The 17,891-nt window shown below is 48.6% G+C and overlaps 4 protein-coding genes; 1 reads left to right on the top strand and 3 right to left on the bottom strand.

The window, feature by feature from the left end:
• Positions 1-590: 590 nt before the first annotated feature.
• On the bottom strand, positions 591-3,045 carry GSTUM_00000204001 (uncharacterized protein). XM_002835336.2 has 5 exons: positions 2,811-3,045; positions 2,659-2,690; positions 2,501-2,580; positions 2,355-2,436; positions 591-2,299 (listed from the first exon to the last, which is right to left on the bottom strand). The coding sequence occupies exons 1-5, from the start codon at positions 2,890-2,892 to the stop codon at positions 920-922; spliced, it is 1,656 nt and encodes a 551-aa protein (XP_002835382.1). The 5' UTR covers positions 2,893-3,045; the 3' UTR covers positions 591-919.
• A 1,955-nt stretch (positions 3,046-5,000) lies between these two features.
• GSTUM_00000203001 (uncharacterized protein) lies at positions 5,001-6,698 on the bottom strand (the record flags this gene model as incomplete). XM_002835335.2 has 2 exons in its annotated part: positions 5,001-5,553; positions 5,635-6,698. One exon carries the CDS (start codon positions 6,696-6,698, stop codon positions 6,423-6,425), a length of 276 nt encoding a protein of 91 aa, XP_002835381.1. The 3' UTR covers positions 5,001-5,553; positions 5,635-6,422.
• A 63-nt stretch (positions 6,699-6,761) lies between these two features.
• GSTUM_00000202001 (uncharacterized protein) lies at positions 6,762-12,698 on the top strand. XM_002835334.2 has 10 exons: positions 6,762-7,493; positions 7,605-7,652; positions 7,739-8,009; positions 8,071-8,569; positions 8,620-8,746; positions 8,804-8,971; positions 9,042-10,581; positions 10,645-10,785; positions 10,840-10,979; positions 11,038-12,698. Exons 1-10 carry the CDS (start codon positions 7,329-7,331, stop codon positions 12,406-12,408), a joined length of 4,470 nt encoding a protein of 1,489 aa, XP_002835380.1. The 5' UTR covers positions 6,762-7,328; the 3' UTR covers positions 12,409-12,698.
• A 3,302-nt stretch (positions 12,699-16,000) lies between these two features.
• Positions 16,001-17,203, bottom strand: GSTUM_00000201001 (uncharacterized protein; the record flags this gene model as incomplete). XM_002835333.2 has 2 exons in its annotated part: positions 16,001-16,813; positions 16,875-17,203. 2 exons carry the CDS (start codon positions 17,201-17,203, stop codon positions 16,168-16,170), a joined length of 975 nt encoding a protein of 324 aa, XP_002835379.1. The 3' UTR covers positions 16,001-16,167.
• Between the last annotated feature and the right edge of the window lie 688 nt (positions 17,204-17,891).

Below are 17,891 nucleotides of genomic sequence, written 5' to 3'. Positions count from 1 at the left end.
CAGTAGGCAGCTAGCTAGTGACGATAATCCTCGCATCAAAAACAATCACTCGTATTCGAGACAACTAACTATAAGTATTCTGGTATCATACCGGTTGACACCAGTGCTGGACGTGGCGGATCGGGCCTAGAGTGGGAGAACGCCGCCCCGCTCACTCCATATCTATTCCGAGGTCTTGGTTGCTCTGCCTGGTATGGGTTGTGTTCGCTATCTGGGATGATTCGGTATCGGGAAGGTAGGTCACCACCCGTGCACCCACCGTGCTAGTCTTATAAATCTATAGCACAGTCGTGGAGGGCGGTGTTGTGAAATGCTGCCAATTTCAAATTACAAATGTTCAAGTACAAGTGGACCCTAAATCGCGCATTTCCACTCGATGTCGCGGGTCGGGGGGGGGTCGAGCTCGGCCCGATTTTCTGGGTGGGGTGGACACTGCATCGTGCCCTGGATACCCTCCCGCACTGCCTACCGAACCGGGGGATAACCCGTCGGCGTGGTGGGCGGGGGACCATCCATAGCAATTAAACGCCTCACTCCATTCCTGGGAAGCAAGACCATGAATGTATTATATAATTATCCAACCGCCAAGAAGAGAAGACCGAAACTTGAATTTTATATGTAAAAAAAGGAGGAAGAGAGCGCATCACGACATCACGACAGGACAGAGAGAGGCTAACTTGTAGTAGGAAAGAGAAAAAATAAACAAAAAGTACCCTCCCTAGGAAAAAGAAGGAAAAAAGAAAACTCTCACAAACCAAGATTTGATCCTTCTTTTATTTCCTCTCACAATCAATGTTTTCTTCGCTCACCATTCAGCAAACAAACGACCGATTGAAAGGCTTAAGGATATTCACCAGATCGTTGTTTTATAGAAAAAACCACCGCTCCCACCAGGGAAAGAAAGAAAAGGTAACGCCAATTACCCAAGCAGATCATCCAACACGTTCCCGCCAGTTTTCCCACTACTAGCCGTCGCCGAAGATCCTGGGCGCGAAGTCTGAGCTGGAGCACCCCAAATACCAGCGCTAGCCTTCTCCTTGGCCATGGCCTGGAGACTTGGAGTACTCGTGTTACTTGGGGTTGCAGGCTTCTTAAAGTCCTTCGCAGCGGTATTCCATAATGAACCGAAGGCGTCGCCGGTGGGCTTCTTAGCCTGAGTCGAGGAGCCAGTGGAAGCCGGAGATAGTGGGGTGGTGTTGTTGTTGATACTAATAGGGACGGAGGTAAAGTAATTTGGCTGAGTGGGTTGATAGGAGACGTTTGCGGGCTTCATCGGGGTCATTCCACTCATACCACCCACTGCCCCCATGTTGCCCATGCCCGTTCCCATACCGCCTAGGCCGCTTTGGCCACCGCCGGTTGTTGCAGGTGTCATTATGGATGGGGATGCCACGGATGACGCAGGCTGAGCTGGGGAGATGGAGGAAATGCCGACGAGATCGTTGAGGCCAGCCGCCTGGGGAGCACTCACAGGTTTGGGTTGTATGAGATTGGCAGATGCTGCACTTGTGGTAACAGCAGGGAGAGGAGTAAACGAAAGAGGCTGTTGTTTTGGAGCAGGCGCGGGATCAGCGGACTGGAAATCGTCAAAGTCGTCATCGTCTGCCCCCCCAGACTGCAGAGTGCCGAAATCATCATCGAGGGGATTGGAAATTGGCTTGGTATTTTGTTTAGGAGCGGGTTTTGTAGGCGCTGGCTCATCTCCAAATGAAAATAGGTCGACATCAGGCTCCTTCCTTGGTGGAGGCTTGACAGGCTCAGCTTGTCTCCGCGGCGGTGCAGAGCGTCTACCAGCGGTAGCACCACCGTCATCGTATTCATCATATTCCTGGAACCTCTGAGATCTCGAGGCAGCCCTGGAGCTTCCGGACCCCTCATCGTGGAATCCAGAAGAACCCCCAAACCCACCGCCATCTCCGTAGACACCTCCGGAGTAGCCCCCATACTCCATGCTATCACTGCCGAATCCGCCATACCGTCGTCCGAACCCATTGTCACCGCCGCCGCCACTGCTCATCCCCCCGCTAAAACCCCCGAATTGACCAGCGCCCCCCTCAACTCCACCGTATTTGTTCTTATTGCTACGCGCTTTCTTACGCTCGGTACGGATTCTTTCAACATCGGAAAGGAGGTCGGCAAGTTCTTTAGCACGGTTACGGACATTAATCCCCTGATCTTTGCCCGCCATATCGATAAAGTGGAATTGGCGCAACATCTTGATAGTCGAGAGGTGGGAGCGAGCATCGTCGATAACCTGTTCTGAGCCATTCTTGACAAGGAATTCAAGGAGTTGAAGAGACTATGCCAGTCAGCCCCTTTATCGCTTCCAAAAACTATAATGGCAGGGTACTTACCTTGTAAATCTGCCTCCATTCTTCAGCAGACTTTTCTGTAAATCGTTTGTAGACCATGGGCATAATCTCGTTCAGGAGTTGGCTATGCCAGAATTAAGCTCTCGTCTGGGCAAACCGCCAAGCGTTCACAGAGGCCAGATACTCACTAGTTAAATGTCCCATTTGCTATCTCTTGCATAAGTGTAGACGATGCACCCCATGGTTCATTGTTTGTTGCCTCCCGCACCTATCGTTTGTGTTAAAGAGATGCATCTCCTGCCCAACCCCTCTCCATTCCTACATAGCATTGGCTAGGAAGCCATACCTTCGCTTCCATCTCAGTGTAATTCATGACGACTACCGAAAACGAGAATCAGCAATCGATTCGGGCCGAAATAGCTCCCGAGAGCCCGAAGCATCCCGATGGTGTCAAAAGGGGGTGGGGGTGGGGGCAAGGATAAAAGTGAAACAACTCACCATTTTGAGCCTTTCGAACGGCTGCCTTGACATCGTACAAAGAAATATTCTGAACGACGTCGCGAAGATTATCAAGATTCATTATGGGCAGAGGAATGCGCTCCAAGAGGTGCGTGCGTGTGCGTGTGTGTGTGTGTTTGTGTGAATATGTGAAAAGGAGTCTGTGGTTGAACGGATTTTAAGGGAAAAGAAAAAAACAAATTTGTATGATAAAGATGTCGTGGACTTGAGCAATTGAACAGGCTGGAAGAAGTGTTGAATTTTTGGGATTTGCCTTCCGGTCGAGTTAGCTTTTTACTTTTTTTTGCTGACTGATGGATGGATGGGCAAAGGAGAGCTGGAGGCACGTGACCGTAATACCAGTCCCTTTTCTAACCCAACAGACTAAACAGAAACTGGTAAAGGGGGGATTTCCAACTTGCGTGGAAAATGCACGAGCCCGTGATAAAAAAATTAATTTCGCCGTTATTTACTGAGCCTCATTCTTCTTCTGAATTTTATTTTATTTTTCGTGTATTAACAGTGATCCGGCCCCCTTCCATTTTCTCCCCACTTTTTGATGCGCTGGACGGTTCCTTGGAAGAAAAAATACCTTGAATCCGAAATATGCATCAAACATTACACCACTGCTCGAAAGCCACCAATCCCGCCGCTTGATATGATCACCGCAATCTTATTCGACGGTGCCAGCATGCAGCCCCTGCTCACATTACTCGAGTATTTCGTTTTTCCTCTCCTCCCCTCTCCGTCTATCCTATCTCTCCTTCCCTCCCACACCCCACCCCTTCCCTGTCCTGTATCGTGTGGTGGGGGTGTCCAAGAAGACACTCGTCGAAAGCTAGGTGGGAAAGTGGCCCAGAACAGAGTGACAACTGTGTCTCTGTTACCCAAGTGCGGTGGTGGTGGTAGATACCAGCTGGCTTACAGTATAACAGAAATAGCCTACCGTACCGGTACACACATCGATCTCGCGGGCTGGGTAAAAAAAGGCACCAGGTACAGTACACCGACCAGATTCTAGACAAGGATCTGAGAGGTTTCCCTCTCCGGTTCAGGTTCTAGAATCTCAGACACTTCCACTGCTAGAACAAGCTATGTGCCTACTCTATGCAAGCTGTCCAGATACCGGTACTTGTACCGGCATCGGGTGAAGCCTCACTTTGGGACCGGTAACGCCCGCTCGCAGAATGCCATGAACTATCAACTAACACTGGGCCCTCGCCGTAGAATAGCAGCAATACAAGTATATTTTTATGATACCAACAAAATCCAACTTTTCACCTGCCCCCAAGAAAATAATTCCTCAGCTTCTAACCAAGAAAACGCAACCGTAGAAAATCTTGGGGGTGCTAATTTTTTCTCCTTCAAGAATAAACAAGTTTTTTTTTTGGTGGAGTCTTGGACGCATATCAGCATTACCGGTAGGCAGAGGGAATATGATTTTTATGGAAAACAATTTCCTGCGTTGCCAAACAAGGTACAGTAATTAATCAAATCTTGGTCCCAACGCATCATAACAGGATGTCTATCTACGAGCACTCGAGTACCCCAGCACTTCTCTACTCGAGTAAAGGGAGATTTATGATATCTAGGCCTTGTTTGGCATGCCACAAGTACTAGTACGAGTATGATACGGTGTGGTGCCGGCGCATTAGATAATGATAGAAGCAACTCTCACCACAACCAAATTTCCCTAACTTTTCGCCGGGTAAGAGCAACGTCATAATATTATATCATTTTTTTTAAAAAAAATTGTCCCTTCTGTATAATGATCCTAAAACATATGGAGCACACATTTACAGAGCAGATTTCATTCCAGGGGGTGGTTCTTCTGATAATAGATCTTACAGTTGAGGCAAATTTTGGGTGGAGTCAGGGGTTAGCACTTGTTTGGGAAAAGAATGTTTTGGCTGAGTAATTTGAGAATATATTAATTAAAGTGGTAAGGGTACATGCTGCATTAAGACTAATTCCTAGACCATACGGTATTATAGCATTGGGGCTGTGGGACTATCTCCAGATCTCTCTGGTGGTTTGAGTGAGAGGAAATGGAAGGACATGTGTTGAGAATGTAACTTAATACCATAGTACCTGTATCCATCTGGACTCCTGATGTTTGTGCGCACGGGAGCCAAAAAAAAAATCCTGTTGGGAAGGGGTGTGGATCGGCCTTGTGCCGGCGATGCTCTTGGTGTGGGTTTTATCCCTTGAAATATCAAGCAAGGCTCGTAGATGCGTTCTGTGGGTGTGTAGGAGCGCAGAGGAGCTGCAGCGATTCGAATACCGGTAGACTATATCTTGTCTTTAGCGGATTCTGTTTCAAGAGACAAGTGGGCTCCCCCGTACTCGGGTGGATGCTGCGATATGCTCGTCCACGATACGAGTACAGTACAGTACTCTATGTTGACCGGGTAACCCCCTTAGTGCTCAGTATCCTCTCCAGTCACCTTTCTTCTGGCCGTTTCGCAGGGGACCGTGTGGCACAAATACAGGGACAATTGCTTCTCTTTCTCTGCCACTGTGACGATTACCGTGCTTCCGATTGTTGGATCCGGATTCCAAGGGGTTGCCCAGGCGGGGGTTATTTTTCTTTTCTTTTTCGATGGGAGAGATGGTGATGGAGTTGCGGTGCAGAACTGCGTCTCTTAAACCTACCATATCATATCCAACTACCCTGGCATGGATGCTCTTCCTGCCGGAACAGGGGACATGGGGCAGATCGAAGGGCTGAAATGCTGAAATACTTGAGCAGTTGTCGTCAGTGCCGCTTGTCCGTTTTCTTGGGTTCGGGAGGGGCATGACGCAAAGGTGGAGGGAACCATACCGGTACGAGTACTGTACTCGAGTAGCAGAGAACAGTACGGTAACAGTGTCCAACCTGTCAACCACGCCTCGCCTCGCTTACGCCATTTTCCTATTTTTTCGCGTGGGTATGATGGATCAAGCCACCACCAGTACGAGTAGAGTACCGCACGGTATGTAAGTTACTTGTAGGTGTCTGAAGGGGGTGGTGAGTGAGGGTGACATAGAAATGTTGTGTTACCGCGGAGCTTTGGCAGAAAATGCCCGGTCTTCAGTAGACGCCGTATCATATTTAGAGCCACATTTGATATGTTGCAACTTCATTGAGTGGCACAGCCGTGTGAGGGATAACTTGCGAAAGTAAATTTAAGTACCGGTATGAGATAAATTCTCTTGATCCGGGCAATAGAATGCCGTGGCGCCACTATCTATGCTCGGGTAGTGGATCAGTGTGTGCGATGAGGTACTGGTACAGGTATTGTCAGACATTCTATTTGTTCTCGATCCTGGAAACCCGAACATGGTTGATCATGTTGGAAAACTGCTCAACTGGAGAGTTTGACACCCACAATGACTGACAGGGGTTAGACTACGAGTTATGAGTACGAGTACGATGCACCCATAAATTTATCTGCTTCAGCGCTGGGATGGTAGAAAGTTGTTGTTAGAGCAAATTGGTTGGGAGGAAACCATTGCCGAAACGTGGGATTAATGAGAGCCATACGGGTGGTCGGCCTACAGAAGAATGAGGGAAAAAAAGGTGAGGAAAAAACGGTGCATATTTCCTATAATGGTCTTTATGCATCGTTATCACAGGGACTCGTACTTTGGACTACCCTTAAATAGGTGAGCGAACGACACAGCGTGGTCTTGCGTGGGCAGATCTTCTTGGTGGTGGCTGAACTTGGAACTGGGACCCCGGGGGATGTTTGGGGTTGTTTGGAATATTATCTTAATCGTCGTCACCACGACCGCCGCCATCCAAGTGCTCCACCAGTGACCACCACCACCACCACTAGATTCCTTTTTGTGAGTGTCCATACACATTGCCATACATACAACGTGTGTCTGAGGCGGTTTATCCATCCACCTTTGCTTCTTGCTTGCCCCTTCGTTTCCCCTCTCCTTCCCTCCCTCCCTCTCACTCTCGCCCGGTACCCAGCCCAGAGTTTGGCCCCTCTTGCCTCGCTTCTTCCACTTTCTTGTCCTTCTCCTACTATACCCGTCCTCTTTCTCACCTTCCCGCCCTTCTTTCTCTGCCCTCTCCTCTGTCCGCCCCTTAACCTCATCCCACCACCCTCTATTGAGTCCTCCCCTCACCCAGCCTCCGGTCGCCCTCTTCTCCATTCAATTGTCCTCGCTGTGTGCCCTGATTCCGGCCCTCGGCGTGGTCACGTCGTCTATCTCTCAATTGAATTGCGACTTGTTACTATTTCTCGTCTCGTCCGCCGGATCGTTCCCTCCTTTCTCCTTTGGTCTCTTCCTTCCTTTTCTTTACCGCTAGTCCTTCTCGTTGTTGTGAATTTCACCTTCCACTGAATTCTGCAATTTTCACGGCATCTCGACTCCTTGGCATCCCTCCACCGACGTCGCCTAACACCTTCCTGTAGTCCGCGAGCATTAAGCCTTGGAGATAGGAAGAGAATTTGTGCCTCCCGGCCTATCTTACTTCTACCGGTTTTGTCGCCCTCGCACAATTGAATAAAACAAGAGAGGATGACAGACAGAGGCGTTGCCCCGCTGAAATCGGCCGCTGAGATTGAGCGAGAGGCCAAGGCTAGGGAGCATGAATTAGCACAGGAATCGAGAAAAGGAGGGGCGACGGTTTATGAGTTTGATCCAAATGCTACACCAGAAGAAAAGGCGGCCCAGGCAGCAAAGGTAACCTACTAACTCTCCCGTCACCTGTTTCTGGTCTCTGATGGAATGAGGAGGCCCTGCTGGGGTATGAGGAGTTATTGCTGATGACATGAACCTTATTGTTACAAATAGGCGATCCCTGGAGAACTGGGTTTAGCAAAGGGAAAAGTTACGGATATTGTAAACCTCCCTCTCAATCATAATGCCCTTTCTTTCTTTTTTTTTGTTGGATTCTTCTTGCTCATCTTCGTATCGGTGGTCAACAGACTCGAGCCGTTCAAAATAGCGCGTCATCACATAGGAATAATGGTGCGACAAATGGGAGAAATGGTGCGCAATCCTTGCCCGACGCACCGAAGACTCCCAAAACCCCCGGCGTGGTAAATGGCCAGCCCAAGGCCGGTGATGTGGAATGGAGCCGAACTGGTTGGGAACCACAATTTGGAAGCCTCAATGACGCCTTCGGACTCGATGACGCAGTGGCCGAAGATCATCAGACACTTCTGGAGAGCAAGCTGGATGACAAGTTCTTTGGCGGTAAGTTTGCGTACCTGTTATTTGCCTAAATGTGTGGATGTTCTAACGGATAATTATGAAGACTGGTATCACAATGCGGGTGTTATCGGTTTTGCGTGTTTGTCAACCTGGTTCCTGACACTTATCGGTGGTGGCCTGGGATGGGTTATCCTTGTCATGGCTTGTTGCGCAACCTATTATCGTACATCAATCCGTCGGGTGCGTCGTAATATTCATGATGACCTCACCCGCGAGTTTGCAAAGAGTAGGTTGGATACCGATGTTGAATCTCTCGAATGGCTCAATTCATTCACGGTCAAGTTTTGGCCCATTTACCAACCGGTTCTCGCCGTCACCATTATCAACGTGGTGGACCAGGTTTTGGAAGGCGCTACGCCTGGATTCTTGGACTCACTAAAACTTCCCACCTTCACGCTCGGAACCAAGCCGCCCAGAATCGAGTTTGTTAAGACTTATCCCAAGACGGAAGATGATATTATCGAGATGGATTGGAAATTTAGCTTTACTCCTAATGACACTTCGGACCTGACGAGCCGACAACTGAGGAATAAAGTTAATCCGTGAGTAAACTATCGTACCCTGAATGACCCTTTTACTGATATTCCGATAGCAAGGTCGTTCTTGAGGCCCGGGTTGGCAAAGGTCTTGCTTCAAAGGGGGTGCCGATTGTCGTCGAGGATATGGCATTTTCTGGTGTAATGAAAGTCAAGATAAAGCTTCAACTTGCTTTCCCCCATGTACGTCTTACTATTTCCTACAACTAAGGTGATGTATACTAACTATTATGTATCTAGATTGAGAAAGTCGACGTGTGCTTTTTGGGGAGACCGACGTTTGACTATGTCCTCAAGCCACTTGGGGGAGAGACGTTCGGTATCGATATCGGTTTCCTCCCAGGCCTTAATGGGTTCATCCAGGAAATGATCCATACAAATCTCGGACCAATGTTCTACGCTCCTAATGTACGCATTGGCACAGGCTTTCCCTTTCCCTTTTTGTTTATATTTATATTATTATGCTAATTCTCTTTAGGTGTTTACCGTTGAAGTTGCCAAAATGCTCGGAGGTGCCCCAATTGATACTGCTATTGGTGTCCTTGTTGTCACCATTCACAATGCTCACGGTCTCAAGAATCCTGATAAATTTAGTGGCACCCCTGACCCTTATACGGTGTTCTCAATTAACAACCGTGAAGAAATTGGGAAGACTAAGGTTGTCAATGAGGACGCCAATCCCAAATGGAATGAGACCAAATATATTCTTATTAACAACTATAATGATAGTTTGACCATGACAGTCTATGACTGGAACGAATTCAGGAAAGATAAGGAATTGGGTATCGCTACATTTGCCTTGCATAAACTTCAAGATGACCCTGAGCAAGAGAATATTGTCATGCCAGTTATGGTTGGTGGAAAGGCGAGAGGTCAAGTTTCGTGCGATTTCCGTTTCTTTCCCATCCTGGAGGGCGCAGTATTGGAGGACGGAACAAAGGAGCCCGCACCAGAGAGCAACACTGGTATCTTGCGATTCACTGTCTCCCAAGCGAAGGACCTTGATTCCAGCAAGAGTCTCGTTGGATTCCTCTCTCCATACGCCATCCAGACTCTCAATGGCAAGACTATCAACAGGACGAAGACAGTCAAACGTAACAATAATCCTATCTGGGAGGTTTCCAAGGAAATTCTTGTCACCAACCGCAAGACTGCCAAATTGGGACTTCAAATTAAGGATGAGCGTGATCTAGCCGCAAATCCACTCTTGGGAACCTACATGATCAAACTGGACGATCTCATTGATAGCAATTCTAAAGGTACGGAATGGTTTAATCTTTCGGGGGCAAAGACTGGGAGAGTCAAAATGACAGCTCAATGGAAACCTGTTGCTGTTAAGGGTGCTCCGGGAGGCACTGGAGGTTACATTAGGCCAATCGGTGTTATGAGAGTCCACCTGCAGAGCGCAAGAGATCTTAGGAACTTGGAGGCTCTGGGAAAATCCGACCCATATGTGCATGTCCTGCTATCGGGAGTTGAGAAGGGCCGTACCGTCACTTTCATCAACGATCTAAACCCGGATTGGAACGAGATTCTATATATTCCGGTCCACTCTCCTCGAGAGAGATTGACGCTGGAGGTTATGGACCAAGAGAATATGGGCAAGGATCGTTCGCTTGGTCATCTGGATGTTAATTGTGACCAGTATATCAAGCAAGGCGAAGATGGCCTCTGGCTTGAACATAGTGAGAAGATTAATCGCAGTGAAGGCCTGAAGTTGGATCGTGGAGTGAAGGGAACTCTTAACTTTACTGTTGCTTTCTACCCCTGCCTTAACATCGCTGACCCGGAGGGAGAGGAGGCGGAGCGTAAACTCAAGGAGGGAGAAAAGAACGAGAAATACGAGCAATCTGTCGAGCAAAAGGTAGAGAAGAGTGCGGTTGATATTGAGAATGAGAAGTCCAAAGCGCAGATCGAGGAGAATACTCTTGCCGAGGCGGCCGCAGGCTCTGACTCAGATGGCGATGAAAAGAAGACTTCTAGGATCAAATTAACACCCAAAGAGTTGGTTAAATACGGTATTTTACCTGCTATCCCCAAATAGCAAGTGCCTAAGTAGGATGATGCTCACTTTTTTGTAGATTCTGGACTCTTGGTTTTCAAGATTATCGAGGGTCAATTTGCACATAAAGGCTGCTACCTTGAAGTCCTTATGGACGATATGTTGTATCCTGCATATTCCACTGCCAGAATCAAGAGCAAGGATACAAAGTTTGGCGAAAGTATGTATTTACCCCCGACCTTTTTGGAACTAGAACTAACTGATTCATTAATAGTTGGCGACGCTTTCGTTAGAGAGCTCGAGTTCTCCAAGGTCACTCTGCGTCTGAGAGAGCATGGGAAGGATGGAGAGCAAGAAGATGAAATTCTTGGAAAATTAACTGGTGGGACTCTGGAGACGGTGAAACAATGTTTGGTATATTCTCCTGCGCTTGTAGGGATGGGAGTTTAATCACTAATATAAAGAAAAATAGAACAACCCGACGGTCCTTGCTCTCAAAGACAAGGACGGTGAGGTCAGCAAGGTCACGATCAGCTTGAACTATATTCCGGTTATGATGACTCTTGATCCCAGCGAGAGCATTAACAACATGGGTACCCTTAGGGTGGACGTCTTGGATGCCGCGAATCTTCCCTCCGCAGACAGGAACGGCAAGAGTGATCCTTTCTGTGTCTTTGCCTTGGACGGTAAATCATTATACAAGACTGATGTGCAGAAGAAGACATTGCATCCTTCTTGGAACGAATTTTTCGAGACTAAGGTTTCGTCAAGGACTGCCGCAAACCTCGTGGTTGAAATTTTTGACTGGGATTTGGCAGGCAAAGCTGATTTCTTGGCCAAGGGCCAAATCGATTTGACGCAGCTTGAACCCTTCACACCGAAGCCTATTGTGATAAAACTCACTGGTAAACAAGGCCAGGAGGGTAGATTTGGAGAGTTGAGGCTTAGGCTACTGTTTAGATCAGGCTATGTCACCAGATCACGCCAAGGATCATCTACCTTCCATGGCACGTTCGCTACGCCTGGAAAGGTGGCTACTGGTGTTGCAGGAGCCCCGCTCAAAGTTGGCGGTTTTGCTGCCGGCGGTATCACCAAGGGTGCTTCCTTCCTGAAGAAGAGTGCATTTGGTCGCAAGGCCAAGGATACTAATGGCGTTGCGGAGGAGATTGATCGGGAAATGCTAGCGCCCAGTTCAGCTGTCTCAAACGGAGGTGCTACCAAAGGGATCAGTGAGGGCGGTGTCGCAGCTTATGATCCTGATGGAAGCCTGGTAGCTCTGGACGGATCAGAAGACAGCTTGGATCCGGGGCAGAGAGCTTCCGGTAAGCGTACTGGCCTTAGTCATTCCCCATCCACGGCAGGAAGTCCTCATAACAGGAACAGAAGCGTCTCGAGCACGCTCTCCGTACCCGGTGCAGCACCCGGAGGCGCTGATCACGGGACAGCGACTGTCAGAATTGTTGCAGCTTCTGGATTCCCTACTAATTCTAACGTTCAACTCCGGTTCAAGACCCTGGATAAAGGTAAAGAGCTTCATAAGAGCAAGTCTGTCAAGTCTTCTACGGGTGAATTGGCTTGGGAAGAGAGTTTCTCTTTTAATTGCACAGCCGATCAACAGTTCAAGGTCTATGCAAAGGATAACCACCGCCTGCGTGGTGACGAGGAATTGGGAGAGGGATTGTTTGTTGTCGATGATACCGGCAATGGAGGTGACACTGTGGTGCCTGTTGGCCAGGGCAAAGTTGTTCTGAGGACCAGTTTCAAGAGCTCCGAGACGGCTAGTAGTGTGTCGCCGAGGAATAGAAGGGGGGGTCTATTGAAAGTGCGCTCGCACGCCTCTTAATGGCCAAGATCTATCCAGGTGCTCGTTTTATTTAATTTTAATTTGCTCTTAATTTTCTCGCCTTAATTTTTTTTTTTTTCTATGGGGGGGTTGTTTCTTGTCCCTACCAAGATGTAATTTTTTTTTTCCTGGCGCACGAAATCCGGTTTTAATATTTTCATTTCTCTTGTAACGAGTTTGGTGTTTCTTCTCATCCTTTTGAAGCACGTTGGGAAAAGGGTCCAGAACATTAGTAGCAGATGGAGGAGTGGCGAAGCTAGTATGAGAATTCTGAAAATTTTGTCTAATAATTTGATATTCCCTTAGTCATTGTGAGCCGTACGGAAAGTCAAATCTTCAACTTTTTTAAGATTTTCCCGTTTGTTAAGGGGGAGGGGGTGGGGAAGGTGTATTTGTAACAAGGCTATGACGGTATGTCTAGCAGAAAGCTTTCTTCACTCTAAGTTGGGATTGTCATTGATACGATATCCCAGTTTGCGTAATCTAGCAAATTGTCCGTGCCAGTGATGGGGTTTTCGGTTTTTATTTTTTTCATTTTTTATTTTTTTTTCTGGAGGTGAAAGATCTGGCCGATTTGGCATACCCTATTCTACATTGATTTGAGATCGATATGTGATGTATCATAATCGGGGCAACAGCAATCAAACCAACCTCATGCGAAGGGAAAGGCATTAAGGGGTTTTTTTTTGAACAAACGAGTTTTCTTTGTCGTTTCGTTAACACGATCGATCACACATTGTCATTTCCTTATCATTATCCTAATCCAATCCAATCCATCCGAACTTTTTTCTTCTTCCCAAAATCAAAATTCAACACGACTCGACTTGACTCGACTCGAGAGAAAGAGAGGTTTATCCGCAACCGAACCGAACCCGTCTGCATGTATGTATCTATCATAGCGACGAAACGATGACGGAGCGGAAGGGAAGGGAAGGGAAATGCAGGACGAGTTTGTTTGCTCACTTTGCTTGCTAAACTGTTCGAGTGATGCATAATGAATCACCAGCCATCTCTTCACCGTTGCAAGGAAAGTAAAGTTGTAGGTGAAAATAAATAAATAAATAAATAAGAAAAAGTGGGGACGAAAGCGTTAGTATGTGATAGTATATCTGCGGACTCCCGTACAGCTCCCCACCCCCCGCCACGGCGGTAACAACAGTAACATTCGTTCATCCATCCATAAAAACCCTGCTTCAACTCCCCTCCCCCCAGCCCAGCCCACCTCACCTCACCTCTCAACCAACCAACCAACCAACCATGATAGAACCCATAAAATCCGGCTCATTTACCTACACCCACCCAGGCGGCCTTCTGAACTCCAACGTGCCGCGCGCGGACAAGAAGACACTTAACCACTACCTGAACCCCGTGAGGCCGGCACGCAAGCAGACATGGGTACCGCCAAAACTGACGGGCAAGTGGTGCAAGGCACAGCTGGCGCACTACGGCATCAAACCGCTCAGCGGGAGCAAGCAGGAGTTGGAGAAGCGATTGAGGGCGGCGTACACTGAGGGACTACTGAAGAAGCAGCCACTGGAGATGAAGCTTTTGGAGAAGTACATGCGGGCGGAGTGGAGGGCCAAGAGGGAGGAGAATGGTGGCGAGGGAGACAGGTGTGCAGGTGGGGAGAAGGGTGGGGCGGTGACGGGGAAGAAGGGCGGTGGGGGAGGGGGGAAGGGGGGTAAGTGTTTCAAGATGGACGTTGCGAGCGATGATGAGGAGGTGGTGCTCTTTCAGAGAGTGTTTAAAGAGGAGGATGGAGGCATTAAAGAAGAGGAGGGAAGTGTCTTTGTTTCTCCATTCTCCTCCTCCTCCTCCTCCGCTACGACCACCACCACCTCTACCATAAGCTCACCAACCTCCATCTCCCCGCTGGCCCCCCGCCACACCTCCACCACCACCACCTCCTCATCCAACGCCAAATCCCCCCTCCACAAATCGGGTGCCACGGCCTTCACAAAAAAGCATGTCTTCGGAACCTGGGACGTGGCGTGTCCCGCCATAACCCAGGATTGGGAAGCGGAGGAGCTGACCTTCACGCTCATGCAGGACGCCGACTCCAACACCGTCATCGGCGAGGTCGACTTTGGCGTGATGGAGGGAGTTCTCCGCCTGAAGTCCTACCCCTCCGCCAAGAACCACACCGTGGGCTTCTACTGGGCCGGGCGCGCGGGCGAGGATGGGGAAGTCCAACTCGAGGCGCGCGACGGGGAGATCACCTTCTTCGATAGAGGGCTGAGGGCCAAGGGGAGGTTCGACTTTATCCAAGGCGTTGGGAGGGGTGTCAGGTTCGAGGCGAGGAAAATTGCCCAGGGGCCCATTGTCGGGAGGGTGGATTGGGAGGTTTATTGCGAAGAGGGGGTTGGTGGGATCAGGAGGGGGTGGAGGTAGAGGGGTTAGGTTAATATGGATGGTCTTTCTCTTCTTCACCTCTCTCTCCCGGTTAATTTGGGATTTTTTTGATATTTTTATATCGGCTAGTGTTAGATCTGAGATTGTGTGATTCTAGCTTAGTCATTCTGAATTTTCCTTCTTTCTTCTATCTCTGCCTTTCCTTCAAATCTTTTTTTTTTTTTTTTTTTTTGTCAATGGCAGTCATTCCACATCTTGATCCATTCTTGATCCCTATCTGGTGAAATTGAACTTTTTACCTTCCCACTCTCCCCATGGTGATACTATAATCCCTAATTAAGTTACCACCGAACCCCAACCAAGTTGTGAGGAAAAAAAAAAAACCCCCCACAACCCAACGAGCAAAAGGTAGAAAGAAAGAAAAAAAAACCATCCCACCTTCGCAAACTCGTGGATCGAACGGGAATTCGACATTGTCGATTTATCCATCTTACCCTACTGGCAAGTGCACCACCACCGCCGCCGCCGGATGCGGGAGGGATCGGGCCATTTCACGTCTTCCGGTGGAAGGGGGCTGGGAAATTAGTGGGAACACGATTCATCACTCGGGATACCTGTTATTATTATTGTTGTTGTCGCTATTAAGACCTTCAGCCGGCAAAAAAAATACCACGGTATGGATATGATATTTTTCATACAATATAATAGGAACGGGCATCAACTTACGGAAGTAGGTTTAAACCCATACTATGGAGTAATGGCCAAGGACCGCAGTTCGAAAGTTGCATACTGGCGGGTTGTATATGCAACAGAAGTGGTTATCATTGATCATGATAATATTATTATTATCATAGCCTGGTTCACTCCTGCGTCATGAGCGAAAAGGGCCAAGGTCGAGTGACACTCTGTGACCGTTTGCGTCACTCTCTTCTGACAGTAGATCTATCTCTAGGCATTGCTCCACGCTTCCTTCTCTTTTTTCTTTTCTTTTCAATCGCCTTCATCTCCTTTCGCAAAACAATCAACACTCCGACTTCAATACTACGCCTGCTCGTTCGACCTCTGCTCCTGTGATTCCATTCGACAAATCCTCGGGAGGAATCTACGTTCAATTGTTGGCATTGGGCTCCTGGGGGGGCGGAATGCGATCGCAAACGGCGCAATCCGCACTAAATTACTGCACGCCTCGTGCGTGAGTGTGAGCGATGAACACGGGGGCGGGTGGTAGAAAGGCTCTCGGTAGTTAAAACATAACCGGACTGTATTGGGCACCCCCGCGAACTCTTTGCAAAAATTGCTACCTAACTTGCTGTCATAAAGAAAAAGAAAAACACTCTGGCTGAGAGAGAAATAGTCCAGAAAAGCCATCCAGATCACCGAGCAAGAAACCCCATCACCACCAAAACCTCATTCTATATCAGTCCACGGCTCTCTATCCCCCCCCGCCCTCACCCACTTACAAAACACCCTAAAAAAGTCCTCTCGCGCGGAACTCGCTAGAAGCGCATGGAACTCCGGATACCCCCCGATCTGCTCGACAAAATACCCGGAATACCTCGCCAAGAACTTCACCAGTCTATCTGTCGTTTCAGTAGTGGCGGGTATATTATCCAGCACAAATTCCATCAGGGAAATCACTGCAAGCCCATGCGCCCTTTCCTCCAACCTCCCGAAGAGGGGTGTGATTGCGATGATCTTGTCCGCGGACAGCCTTTTCAGTGAGACAATGTTGAACATCTCGGCAAAGACGTATAGCCTTGCATGCGTTAGTAGGATCGGGAGGGCTTCAGTAGCCTCTTTGTACTTTAGTGGGTCTTTTCGTTCGGCACCGGGGGGGAATAAGTAGTCTCCAGAGTAGCAGAATTCCATGAACCGGTGCATGGTTTCCGGGGATATGTGCTTCAGGTCCATAACGTTTGCCTTGCCTTCTCTCATGTCGTTGTATACATGGTTGCGCATTTCGTCCGAGAGCCCAGCGAGGAGGTCTTTGTGAACGTGGAAGGCCTGGAGTTCAGTGCCTGCGCGGATGGTGAAGATATCCGAGGAGGCAAATCTATGCGGATCAATACAGTACTCACTTAAAGAGCAGGGTAGGTTCGGAAAGGTGCAATTACTTGTCAAAGGGAATTGGGGGGGATTGTTTGGAGGCTTCTGGGATCATTTGAGAAGCGGGGGTGGCGTCAGATTGTTCGGGGGTGTCATCTGCTATCTTTGGGGGGTGAGAGGAGCCTTCAGGGACGTTAGAAGCTTCGAAGGCACCAGTAGCTTGCCAGTGGGAGGTGGCCTGGGGGGTTTCTGGGGGTGTAATAGCAGCTTGAAGAGCACTAGTAGCTTGGAGGGCGCTGGTTGTATCAGCTTGGAGGGTACTACCGGTACGTCTAGCGGAACCGGACCAGTGATATAATCCGGAGGCATTCTTTCTGCCCTTCTTTCTCATCGCCATTGGGATGTTGCTTATTCTAACTAGCGAGAACCCCTCAATTCCCAAATCTGGTAATAATACGGGATCTCATGAGCCCGCTGGCGGCCTAAAATATGACAATACAGCAGCCGCTTCTGGCTACCCGCATTGGTACTCGTGCCAAGGTTTTGGTTAACCGTGGGCGCCACAACTCCTGTGAGATTCACCAGCCCGCGGCCAGTACTTGTGCTGACCGGTAGCTTAGCATAAGATTGCGGCTCAGCTTGACATTCGGCTGCCAGACTAGTGCAAAAATAACCCAATGGTGATCGACTTGTTTTTTTTTTCGCATCCCATAGCGCCCCCCAGTGCAAATTATTTGGTTAATGCCATAGATGTCTAGAACCATAGAATGTTAATGTATGGTGGTCCGAATGTAATGTTGAGCCGCAGAGTTTCCTCGTTGAGCCACAAAGTTAGGCTGGGCTGTCCGGATTGTGGCGCAAAGCCACAAGCTTGGCATGAGCGCCACACAGCACCATAATCTCAACCCCAATGATACGAGGTACTGTACCATAGCAGTCCCCTCCCTTGAGACCTCAAAGGTATCCGCCCCGATAGGGTTACGGTGACTGCCCTGTATCCTCTCACATCATATCATACCTCACAGAAAGGTATGATATTCCGGAAAATTTCTAGCTATGATAGTTATCCCTTACTCTAAAATAGA

The sequence above is a fragment of the Tuber melanosporum genome, assembly GCF_000151645.1.
Source record: "Tuber melanosporum whole genome shotgun sequence assembly, scaffold_103, strain Mel28".
Lineage (NCBI taxonomy): Eukaryota > Fungi > Ascomycota > Pezizomycetes > Pezizales > Tuberaceae > Tuber > Tuber melanosporum.
The sequence above is the reverse complement of the archived record's forward strand: the minus strand, read 5'-3'. Positions and strand labels throughout refer to the sequence as shown.

Excerpts from the sequence above, each read along its gene's own strand:
- GSTUM_00000204001 (XM_002835336.2), bottom strand. The coding sequence starts at position 2,892 with ATGAATCTTGATAATCTTCGCGACGTCGTTCAGAATATTTCTTTGTAC. Across the intron at positions 2,691-2,810 it reads CGTTCGAAAGGCTCAAAATG|TCGTCATGAATTACACTGAG; the intron begins GTGAGTTGTTTC and ends CGTTTTCGGTAG. Across the intron at positions 2,581-2,658 it reads ACACTGAGATGGAAGCGAAG|GTGCGGGAGGCAACAAACAA; the intron begins GTATGGCTTCCT and ends CACAAACGATAG.
- GSTUM_00000202001 (XM_002835334.2), top strand. The coding sequence starts at position 7,329 with ATGACAGACAGAGGCGTTGCCCCGCTGAAATCGGCCGCTGAGATTGAG. Across the intron at positions 8,972-9,041 it reads CAATGTTCTACGCTCCTAAT|GTGTTTACCGTTGAAGTTGC; the intron begins GTACGCATTGGC and ends AATTCTCTTTAG. Across the intron at positions 10,980-11,037 it reads AGACGGTGAAACAATGTTTG|AACAACCCGACGGTCCTTGC; the intron begins GTATATTCTCCT and ends AAAGAAAAATAG.